The 12,869-nt window shown below is 36.9% G+C and overlaps 1 protein-coding gene across 1 annotated transcript in view; it reads right to left on the minus strand.

Annotated features, from left to right (window-relative positions):
- The window catches only part of LOC123309324 (gamma-aminobutyric acid receptor alpha-like), a 37,776-nt gene extending 28,382 nt beyond the window's left edge, over positions 1-9,394 (minus strand). Inside the window, exon 1 of the mRNA XM_044892377.1 lies at positions 9,246-9,394. Coding sequence (XP_044748312.1) covers positions 9,246-9,311 — 66 coding nt within the window. The 5' untranslated portion in view covers positions 9,312-9,394. The remainder of the gene's footprint in view (positions 1-9,245) is intronic.
- Between the last annotated feature and the right edge of the window lie 3,475 nt (positions 9,395-12,869).

Consider the following 12,869-nt stretch of genomic DNA (forward strand, 5'->3'; position numbering starts at 1 on the left):
AGATTCATCCCTTAATTTTTTTCGGTTTTCTATACTATACAGACTGTTTTCAACTCTCTCACACCCCGTCTGAACTAATAAAGCGCTCAGAGATAATTCAACTAAATCTCTAACGCACAAAAGACCACCGAGTCTCAATTATATCAAATCTGTTCCGCAAATACCTCTTGTAAATTACTTTCCATTTGGGCGGAAGAATCTAGTCATGTGGTGCGGAGTATTAAACCCAATTTTGCCGTAACATATTCTTCCCATCTACCCAGGATTAGTTCCATCAATTTACATGAATTTCTGTGTAGGCCCTTGAATAATCATGATCTAGTTACTTTCGACCAACTTTTGCACTTGATGTGGTAATTGACATGGAAACCAACTTCCCAACTAGTAACTAAGTGGTGGTGAAAATTGCCTCATTATTCGAACGCTCTGAGTTCTGATGATTTTTCTCCACGGAAAATTGGCAGTCATTTGCTTCTCGAGGAAGTGATCTCAAAGAAATTCCTCTTAAGCGGATTGCTGAATATGACCCCAAAAAATTATGTTGCCTTTGAACTCAAATTAGCATTCATCTTATTGAATGGATGCAAACTGAGAGAACATCGAAAAATTCCAAACTAGAAACAGAAGAATTCCAACATTTCAAACGTGTGACATCCAGCTATGTCACATTCTAGTTCATGGATTGTTTCGAGGAAACTACTCGTTTCCATAATGCACCTTAAGAGAAGTAAATCTAAATTAAATGACTTATTAAGGCCCGTCAATAAGTATCTGTCAAATAATTTCCTATCTGAAGGATACCTTATTTCGGTGCTTTCAGATGAAATTATTTGACGAATAACAATTCTATGAAAACACGGTATACTACTTTTGACTGATTAATGTAAAATAAGACACCGCATTGTAGAAATTGTCATAATTACAACTAAAAACAAAATATTTCGTGAAAATCACACAAAGAATAACCATACATCCAGAATCTAAGAAATTAAACCAGTAATGACGTACCGACATTCGATCTATGACAAATAAAATCTTATTAAAGAGTTCAATGACAGTTACCATGGCTTCAAGCTTTACAAGCTCTTTCTTCTTATGAAGGGAATTAGTACAAAAATATCACATACAATTTTTGAGTAGGGGATGTGGAAAGAGCTACATTTCACGGTCTTAACTGGTTATTGTTGAGAACAAGTCAAAAGTGAAGGATTTGAATATTTCCTCCCCGAATCGAAGTGGAAATAATTATTTTCCGATTCCTGATATCGCAGAATTGAATCCTATCAACCTGCTCGCGTCCTATTAAGAACTCAATAGGCCTAAAACCCTTTAAATATAAACAGAACAGATCGATTTCCCGGCAAAACAACCGATTCTTCGTGCACTGGAATAACCGATGAAGCCTGCCGGAATAAACGATAAATTTCCATTAAATCAAGCAGCAGAAAGTCGATGTTGAGTCGTTTTCCAACGCTTAGCCGCAGTTCCTATAATTGGAAACATTTCTTCCATTATACTGTCGAGCGAAAGATTTTTTTTCGGATAAATAAGAAGACATACGATCTGTAGGAACGAGCGGTTTGTTTACGGCACTTGTCTGGCTACTGTTTGACTGGAGACTGATAAAGGTCGTATCCCTATAGGGTTGGATGAGAATACGTCGTAGGAAATTGATTTTTTTCACTATTTCTACCCCATAATCAACCAATTCCACAACAATCAAGCAGTCAGGATATCCGTATTTGTTGAAAATTTGGTTGATCCTTCAATACCTCATCTGAGAACTAAGTTCTAGTTTGAATTTCAAGAATTTTTTTCCCTGAGAGCTTTGATGTGTATCATTTTATTGGATTTAATCATTATTTCCTCCATTTAAATCAGAAGGGAACCTGGTTTCAGGTCTCATTTTTCCTTTTGCTATACGTTTTTTCGTGCCTGATTTTAAAGGTTTTTAATGAAGGAAAGTGTGAAAATTTTCGTTTGACTCTAATCGATGGTCCCTGGATTAAGCCTTAGGGACCACCGACTTGGAAAACAGACTAGCCAGAACGTGTTCCGATTTCTGATTGATGGGTTTGTTTGACGTTAATCACCAGCATAGACTGCCGCCTACGACTCACAACGGTCCAAATGAGTATTGTGCTAGGTCCTAGACGTAAACGAAACGCGGGAAAAACCACCTCGTAGAAGGGTCTACTTTGTCGCCTTCAGTTCTAATCGTCTGGCTTCCAAATCGGAGTTTTAATTCAGATTGGAATTGAATTTTTCGAATTCGAGTCAGAGATGGCGATTGCAAGTAATGAATACTGTGGAAAACCAATGTTTATCTATGTAAAGTAATGTAAAACCTAGCTCTGAATCGGTGTCAATAAAATAACCTACTTGGAAATGTTCGCAAACAAAAAATTCAGTTTGCCACCAAATCGCACCGCCTGAAGATAAATTAATAGCAGCCCAATTATTCATCATCTCTCGTAATATACGATCTTACCTCATTCCAACAGCTACATGTCTTCTCGGGCGAAACTTTCTGCAAATAGGAGAAAACTTGTCTCCGCCGTCACCCCAACTCGCTTAGTTTCACTCTGCCACATGTCGAAATTAGTTTGGGATTAATCGAAAAAGCAAAATATGAACACACACAGCTCGCGCTCCTGTTTTAATGAATTGACTTCCTATATTGCGGCTTTGAAAGGATTGGGAGCGAGAGAATTGCCCAGTCTGCACGTACAAAGCTCACAAAGTGCACCATTATGAATGGAGAGTGTGGAAGGAAATCGACAGGAACAATCTGAAAAACTATATCCAGGCGCCGTTTAACGCGAATGGAATTCTTGCAATGGCACAGAATTGTTTTATTCAGTCGTATGAAGTTTTTGCAACATTCACGAGGATATATTGAAAAATTCTTATCCTACTATGGAACAAAACAAAATTTCAATGTCGAAATATTTTATGACTCATTATATTCTACTCTTAATTGGATACATTCATTACAGCAAACGTCTCTAGACCTTAAAAAAATGTTTCTTCTTGCACTGCAAACCAGACCTTCACAGCTTTTATTACCTACTCGTTGGAAGAAAATTTACGACCTTTTGAACTTTTTCCAGTTGAGGAAAGAGATGATACTCTGATGGAGCCAAATCTGGTGAATAAGGGGGGTGTTCTAGTAATTCAAACCCTAAATCACGAATTTTTTGCTTGGCAACATGAGATTTGTGTGCAGAGGCGTTGTCCTGCAAAAAAAAACACCTTTGGGTAGCTTTCCGCGTCTTTTCTCTTCAATTTTTTCCCGTAGATTGCTCAGTAATGTCGAATAGTGATCTCCGGTTATTGTTCTACCCTTATCGAAAAAATCAATCATGATTACTCCATGGCAATCCCAAAAAACTGAAGCAAGAACTTTTCCAGCAGAATTTTGGACACGAAACTTGTTAGGTTTTGGAGAACCAGAGTGTCGCCATTCCATCGATTGTTGCTTCGTTTCTGGATCGTAAAAATGTACCCAAGTCTCATCCATAGTAACAATTCGTTTTAAGAAGTCTACATCGTTTTTGAAATCGAGCACAGATCGAACGCGATGCTTCTACCCTTGCACGCTTTTGGTCAACACTCAAACATTTGGGGATCCATTTTGCAGCAATTTTTCTCATGTCCAAATTGACGTGATCTATATGATGAACGCTTTCGTATGAAATATTCAGCGCTTCAGATATCCGTTTTAGCCCAATTCGACGGCCTGATAAAATAATGTCATGAACTGCATCGATATTTTCAGGGACTGACACAGAAACTGGCCTTCCCCTCTTTCGAAGCTTGCAGTCCAATTTTCACGGTCGCATACGAAGGAGACCAAGGATATTAAGCATATTTTCGTAAATCTGCTTACCTCTTAACTTTTTTAAATACAGGTTCTTGATTATCTTCGTATATCTATCCCGAACTCATAATTCATCACAGAACATCTAAAAACTGTCGAAGAACAATCCAATTCATGAAGAAACCGTATATAAAACTGCTAAAAAATTAGCCCAATAAATCCTTCATTTTCTCTTCATCCATCATGCCATTTTTCAATTTTTAATAACAGTAGGAATTTCCCTTTCATTTATTACATTCGATTCAACGATTTGTTCGACTGAAAATCCATACAGCTAGCAAAAAACATCTTCACCATGATGAAATTTCTCCTGAGCTTTAATCGCAGTAGGTCTGCGTCATCTACGATCTACGAGCTGGTATGTTACTTTCAAATTTCAAAATCCATTCGACGGTATTCTGAGATTGAAACGTTCCTAACGCAGAACCACCAAATTCTCAAGTATCAATCAAACTTCGACTCGTCCAAATTCCCCACATTCTGTATCGGAATTATAAACTCGCATGTCGATGTATCCATCAATAGGCATCAAGGGATAGGGAATTGTGGGTGAATTAGATTCACGTCAATCCACAGGATGTCTTGAGCCTTTATGTTCCCCCCATTACGAATAATGAACCAATTTCCACATCAGAGATTTGGAAATGCCTCGACTTTGCGACGTTTCGATAAAATGGGACCTTCGCCTATGCCCTTATGGGACTGAGACTGGTAATGAACCGTATATTCTTTATAATAATGAATACCTAGTTGCTCTGGTACTATACGCATGTTAAATCCAGTTCAATATCTCCCAAAAATATCATCGTAGAGCTGAATACGATACATATCCCGAAAACGTTACTCTTCTAGTAATAAATCTCAAAATTTCATTGACCTCAGTTCAATCGTTCGATCTCGGTGAATTTTTAAGTTACCCCATATTTTTCGGAATTTTTCGTAGCTCAACTTCCGACACTGGAATCTTCTAGAGAAATCATCGTAGATCTAATTGTGATACATATTCTGGACTTACAATTAACATCACTTCTTGGAGATTTTGAGAAGACCAAGTTTGTGACTTGACTACCCAAAAACTAGTCCTCCCAGAGGACTTTCGTTTCTTTCCTAGTTAGATAATCTATTCAGGAATATCCTCTGGAATTTGTTTGAATACTTAGCAACTGTTTTCAGATTCAGATGTACAAAAAAGAATCATTTTGAACCAGCACACCATTTTGCAACACGTATTTAATTTTTAAATTTCTTCGGATACAAATTCACGCGCGAATTCTGTGGAAGTTTGACGTAGCAAATTTCTGTCCTCATAAATCAGGAGTACTTATGCGGGAAATCTCCCATCCACATCTATACCTTGGAAACGACCTTGTTGAATGCCAAGATTGGAAAAGTTTCCCCCCCAACAGACGATTCCGATACTATTACGACCGAAAATAGTGATATATCCAATAAATCCTCAGACACAGTTACATCCCTGGTAGCACGTGACGTCCCGTTGAAAAAGGACGATAAATCCCTGAAAAAGATGGATACTAAACGATGTCACACTGTCTCTACTGTTCCGCTGCTTTGAAGTCCTCTACTCCTCTCGAAAAATTAGTCGTCAAAGATGGGAAGTCTCACAAAGCGACCGTTTTTTAAGCGGGGTGGTTTTCAATTCTGAAATTTTTAGACGTCCCAACTGACATCTCTTCCTATCGGTGATGTTCTTGCGAATCTTCCGATGGCAATGATTACCCAGAAAGTTAATCTCTAAAGCTTTAATATAGGAGTTTTTTCTCATTGAAGGATCCAAAAAATTATTATAAACGTCTGTCATCTGGGGGTCAAATAGAGCTGTTCTATATTCAGAATAAATCAATATCCTTTCGTATTATCCACAGTGATCAAAACTTACATCTTGAGAATATTCGAGTCATGAGATTTGAATGCAAGGAATCGCCCAAAACATAGACACATCTCCGGGTCAACTCCAGAGCAACTGCCTCTAAGCCTATTGAGGAACTAGAGAAATACAAACTACACGACTTTCAAGGAATAAGGAGCTTTCATTTGGTTCGCTTTATGACGAAAAACCCTGTGGGAATTATCGAATTATTTCCTTCTGAATGGAAAACTGCGATTCACCCAAAAATCCCACTTCTCGAAGAGCAGAAATTCATTGAAGAAAACTAGGGCGGGCGGGTCAGTTTCAGAGAATTGAAAATTGATGATGGGGGTTTATATTTCTTCTTGCAGACACTCAGTGCTGGAAAGATAGATCGATAGGCGAAGTGGGAAGGTTTTTCGATGAACAGAGTTTCAGTATTCTTCATATTTTCTCCTATAATGCGTCGTTTTCCAGTAATTTGATGTTCAAAAATTAAAAGTATGCGAAAATTTGAATAATTTGGTACTTTGGCTGAATTCAACTCTGTTTAAAAGATCCACCCTGTATCTAGACATGAATTGCATCGAGTATGTCTGGGCAGAGATGTCTAGATAAATTTTTGGCATCACAATACATTTAAATTTCCACAGTAACTTCATTCAATTAAATTTGAGGAGTAGGAAACTTTTATTGTATTATTATTATCATCCTTGGCATCATGCAGTTAGAAACAACCTGTACATGGCTGCTCCGTATCGATACAAATTGCTTCATCGCCAAAACGCGACGACAATAAAAATTTCCAGATAATATCCCCTAATGTTTGTACATCCAGATTGCATCCAGCCTCCAAATGTAGGGTTCAGAGCATTCGAAATAAATTAGTCTTGAAATCATGCCAGGTATTCCCATTTCGAAGCTGTTACGTTCCCGGTCGAGAATTTTAGAGGACGCTTAAATGAAGAGGGATGCTTCGTTGTTATTTCATAAGGATTAGAGAAATCTCAGTCTGGGAAAAAAATTGACGAGATAACTTACCGATTTCAGTACATTTCTTCAAGGAAATCTTATGGTAACCTCGCAAAACCAGATTAGTTTGAAGACTTATCTCTAGGAATTTAAATGGTGATTGGTATTCCATATCTTTGTGAAAATTTACAGCATTATGCACCTTCAATTGAATGTGAGGTGCGTCTATACAGGGTGAGTCTTTGACTCGTGAAAATATATTAACAGTAGATTCTTGAAGTCAAAAGAAACACTTTTTTCCTTTAGCATTTTTTCCGAATCGGCTCGGTTCAAAAGATACAGGTTGTTGAAAAACCATAAAAAAATATTTTTAGTTCTATCTCAAGAACGGTTTTATCGAACGAAATGAATTTCGGAATACAGTTTTTCATTTATTTGATTAATCTTTTCCGTACACAAGATATCACCCACGTGTTCCAGTTTTCTCATTATGACCATTACGTACCATGAAAATACCAAAAATTCAAAGAACCCAAATCTTGAAACTAAGTTGAACGTTATCTGATAAATATCACTAATATCAGATTAATTTGGTACTTTGGCTGAATCCAATTCTGTTTAAGTGATCCACAGATGTGTAGTGTCACAGATTTAACTAGTTATTCTGAAGGTAATTTTGTTTTTCCAGGCGTGAGACAGATAATTATGAAAACTTAAGATGTACTTACTATTATAATGAAGGATTAAAATTACTTGATGTTAAAACTTATCATCAAGTCATACAGGCTGCAATTTTTCGAAGTCTATCGTCTCTGACAATCTACAATACAACTTTGCACATCTCGGAATCGAAAAATCCGAATATAGATCGATGATTTCTCACAGAATTTCCCGATTCAATTATAACAGACCGTCGCCGGTGCAACGATGAAGAACGATTTAATTAGAGGAAACCGTATTAATTAACTTGACCAGAACCTTAGGTTCTACGACGACCCAAGGTGCTAATTGGGCGATAGGTGTAAATAAATGAAACTGAGGTATACAATGATAACCCTTGCTTCCAGTTCAATTTTCTCTGAAAACAATTTATGTTATTCTATACTCTGGATGCCAAGTCATTCGATATTCGTTTGCAACGGTGGTTTATCGATAGGAGTTTGTTTCCCTCGAATGATTGAAGAAATGAGCAATAAATTGAATGAGGTAGGGCAAATTGGAAGTATGTATCAAGCTAATCATGGAAGATAATGAGTAAAAGATTCCTTATTTTTTGCTGTTTGTTGCTTAGAAAATAGTAACTATCCCCCAGAAAAACATTTCGAACTACTCCTAGTTTTGATAATGTTTTCGATTCCATTTTGAGCAAAGAAGGTTTTAAATTTAACTTTATCACTACAGTTATCTTTATATAGAGTGATAATGGAAACAAAAAAATTTACGGTAATTATTTGTTTCTAGTCAAAAAATAGTATGTCTGTTTGATTATTATTGTAAGCTTTCTACTTCCTTAAAAAAAAATTAAAAATTGATTGTCATCTTTAGCAGAGGCTAAAAAAATTCATATAAAAGACCCAAACTTTTTTTTGGCAAGAAATTACACCTTAACTTCAATCACACTCTATATACTAGTAATCATTGAGAATTAAAATTGTGTTGAATACTCAAATCTGAGTTAAAAAAATGAAAGTTTTCTTATTTTCCCAATAAAAAACTCTTCATTGGAATTTTTCAATAAAACACCGAAAATTAAAAAAAAATATGTCACTGTGAGGGTAAGTTACTATAAAGAATTGAATTAATATGAGAGCGACATGTCAAACATAAATTTCTTTAAATTTTGAGGTGGAAAATCAGAATATGCACTTTCTCATCGAAAGTTTGAATTATTATTTAAATAAATCGTGTAATTATTAAAAATTCGTACAAAAATGAGGTTTTTATTTTATTAACTTATTATGAAAATATTCATTACTAATTTTAAATAAATTTTAATATTTTTTCAATTAATTTCGAACAAACTCAAATTCAAAAATTTAATGAATTTACTGAGTCACAAAAAAATGAAAGGGACTTTTTGATTATTGACAGAAGTTTTGTATTGTTAAAAATTTTTCCTAAATTGTATTGCAAATTTGAAGGTTTTATTCATTCTGGGACAATTTTATATCTTAAAGTCACTTCAAAAGAAAATAGTTGTAATGTGAAAACTATCCTAACGTTATATTCGTAATTTGAATATATTTTATGTGTTGATTTTCGTAATTTTTTTTCGTTTTAAATGAATATTTTTTAAATATTTCACTTCATTTTTGATTACCACTCTCCTCCTGAATAAATTCGACATTTTCTACAGTAACCAGTAAAGACTGATCTACTTTGATAATCATCGTAGCAAAAAACAATTTAATTCCGAAATTTCCACATGAAAAAACTTCAAGCGAGCGCAAAAAACTCCGTATCAAACCGCCCACCTCATGCACCACCTAATAAAACTTCTCAACTCGGCCGGTCTGCACTCACCTTTACTTTGAAGTCCCGAAACTTTATGGGGCCGATCCTCGGGCAATCCGTCCTCATGAAACTCATAAAACAGAAAAGGGGGCGCGAAAAACGACACGATGGGCCCCTCAGCCGAACATACCCGCGCTGACGATCTCTGACGGAGGGTGCACACGCGGACGCGCCACGGGGGGTAGACGGTTTATATTAAATTGCTACTTGGGCAGCGCGAAACTGAAGAGTTGGGGGTTGAGTAGACCGATGGAGATTTATTGGAGGTGTCGCGCAAATGCCACGCGCGAACTAGGGGGAAAAACGCGCCGAGACGGGCCGATAAATCGGATGTTTTTAACACCCCTCGATCCGTTAGACATCAATTGGATCTGTAAATGGGGAAAAACCGTTTTTTTAATACATATTCTTCGGAATTTTTCAATTCCAGGAAATCTTCAGCAAAAGTTAGGAAAAATTAGAGATATGAGGCTAGGATAGTTTAACCTAACCCCTTAGGTTAGGATAGGGGTAAGGTTAGGTTAGGTTAGGTCAGGTTAGGTTAGGTTTACATCTGTCCAGAAATGACAAGTGACGGTTGGATACTGGCAACCTAACCTAACCTAACCTAACCCCTATCCTATCCTATCCTAACCTAAGGGGTTAGGTTAGGTTAGGTTAGGTTAAACTATCCTAGCCTCACTTTACAAACTCTAACCTAACCCAACCTAACTATATCTAACCTAACTAAAGGATCGGTACATGTAGCTGAGAACTGATACCAGGAAGGAAGGGACCAATCTACTGGACAGATCTGCCAATTAAATTGTTAGAAGGCTGTTTGTAGTTTTCGAATATCTGATTTTTTGACGTTTTTTTGTTATTTGAGTGGAGTGGAGTGGAGAGGATTGGAAAGAAGTGGAGTGGAGTGGAGAGGAGTGGAAAGAACTGGAATGGGGTGGAATGTATTGGCGTGATGAGAAGTGGAGTGAAGTAGAGAAGAGTAGAGTAGAGTAGGTTAGAGTAGGGTGAAGGAAAGTAGAGGAGAAAAGAGTAGGTCAAAGAAGGGTGGAGAAGAAATTGTGAAAATCCAAAATTTAAGTATCGAGACATCATCAAGTACCTGTATTTAAAAGGGTTAAGAGGTAAGCAGATTTACGAAGATATGCTCAATACCCTTGGTGATCAATGTCCTTGCTTGGACTGCAAGCTTCAAAAGAGGTAAATTTTCCATTGAAGATGATGACCGATCGGGATGGCCAGTTTCTGTGTCAGTCCCCGAAAATATCGATTCAGTTCATGACATGATTTTATCAGACCGTCGAATTGGGCTAAAACGGATATCTGAAGCACTGAATATTTCATACGAACGCGTTCATCATATAATTAAAGTCAATTTGGACATGAGAAAAATCGCTGCAAAATGGATCCCCAAATGTTCGAATGTTGACCAGAAGCGTGCAAGGGTAGAAGCATCGCGTTCGATCTGTGCTCGATTTGAAAACGACGTAGACTTCTTAAACCGAATTATTACTATGGATCAGACTTGGGTATATTTCTACGATCCAGAAACAAAGCAACAATCGATGGAATGGCGACACTCTGGTTCTCCAAGACCTAAGAAGTTTCGTGTCCAAAAATCTGCTGGAAAACTTCTTGCTTCAGTTTTTTGGGATTGTCATGGAGTAATCATGATTGATTTTTTGGATTTTTCGGATAAGGGTAGAACAATAACCGGAGACATAAGGTGCTCAAGACTAATTGAAATAAAACTCCCTCCCTCATGATTTTAGATGTTATCATCATAAAGAAAGTTGAAGAAACAGATAGAATTCAATTTGTTATCGAACAAATTCAAAAAATTCGCAATATTTTTTCCTCCCGAAGTCATACGGGAGCCGAATCGAATAGTAATTGGTGTTTCGAACGCATAAAAAGTGGAACGACAAAACAAGATTGTCCTATGAAATCCGAAACACCTCAGAGGGGATGAATATCTGAATAATTCTACCGGATATAATGAGAAGTTGCTACAACGACTGCGTGCAAATAAAGGATGTATGGAAAACATGCATTATTACCGTGGTTTCTCCGCAGATTCGTTCAATGGGAATCTTTGGGTTAGTCCTCATTTGTACCCAATAAAACAGAGGTTCTCCATGGAAACACAAGATACGCCGAGGAAATCTCATAGGATATTTCATAATGGGATGCGATAAACTTTTGGATGGGTTTCTGATAAGAATTCCTTAAAGTCATGAAAAGCGTTTAATCATTTGTGTTAAAACTCTGTAAATACCTGTAGATTAAAGATGCAAGATTTGTTCAAACCACTATAAAATGAAGAAAAATTGTATTTCAGAAACAACAAATAAAAAGTCGGTTTTCAAGACAAACCTCAACAAAATAGAAACATTTTCAGACAGATGTTGTGTAAACTTTCCTCATTTTTTCTCCACGAAATTTATCGCAGTTACGACCAACACCCTGTATATTTATTGACTTGTTTATATCGGATACCTGCGTTATTCAAATTATAACTGAATAATTCAAACCAAATATTCCAAATATCTATTCATTTGTATCGCGAATTTATTGTCGAAAATAATTATAGTTTCACAACGACCTCTTTAATTTTCAATTCAAATAATCAACGGTCCCCGAAGTTTGTACTGATGGTCAAGTGCTCAACAATTTTCGTCTCATCCACATTGTTAATGGGAGGTTTGGCTTCGAATCCCCGCCATAATTAGCATGATTAAAATTATGCATCCACTCTCTGAATCCAACGATAAATGGATCGATTTTGACAGAGTGAGAGAACACTGAATCCTATGAAAGTCCAGTTGTCTAAATAAATCTTCATTTCATTCATTTAGGGGAGATTTCACGACCTATTCAGGAGTTACAGTGTGTTTCTGAATTTTCTTCAAGTAAAAGCATCTCGAAGTGGGAGGAAGAATAGTTTTTGTTTGCAGTCGTCAAAGGCCTGGAGAACTTTGACATAGAACACAGAAAATTCATGAATTCATAAGTCGGCTTACAGATCCCTTCAACAAATCACACAAACCTTGTGAAGCTATCTGACAGGGTCCATATGTTCGTGAAAATCTAAAAATTCGCTTTCCTCGTCACCACCCACATAATGCACAAGTGTAATCAGATTTTCCACCACGATTTTCCACCGGAAAATTCACATATTGAATCGCTTTCTCAAAACCCGCGGCTTTTTCCATACCACGAGGTAAATATGTACGTAGGTACAGTGTATGCAACAGCGGTTAGGTCCTTGGATAGGTATGTGCCAGAAATACGAAATTGGCAAGGAATTATGCAGCTGAACATCGTCATTCATGACCGGTTTTCAATTCATCGGCTTTCCCGGAAAATCTGGATTTCATATCGGGGGATCTCAAAGTATATTTCGGATGGATATGAGGCAACACAATTTTCCGATGTATAGATATGACGGAATTGATTTAATTCAATTCTGTGATATCTGCTAAGTGGTTTGGAGATGCGGGCACATTCGCTCAGGGAGATACTTCGAAATTATGGGATGAGATGCTGAAAGGCTCCGGCATGATTCATATTTCATCGAGCGACAATTCTTGTAGGTATACAGGGTGTTTTCAGAATCGAATCACGTTTTCA

Source organism: Coccinella septempunctata, chromosome 3 (genome assembly GCF_907165205.1).
Source record: "Coccinella septempunctata chromosome 3, icCocSept1.1, whole genome shotgun sequence".
Classification (NCBI taxonomy): Eukaryota; Metazoa; Arthropoda; class Insecta; order Coleoptera; family Coccinellidae; genus Coccinella; species Coccinella septempunctata.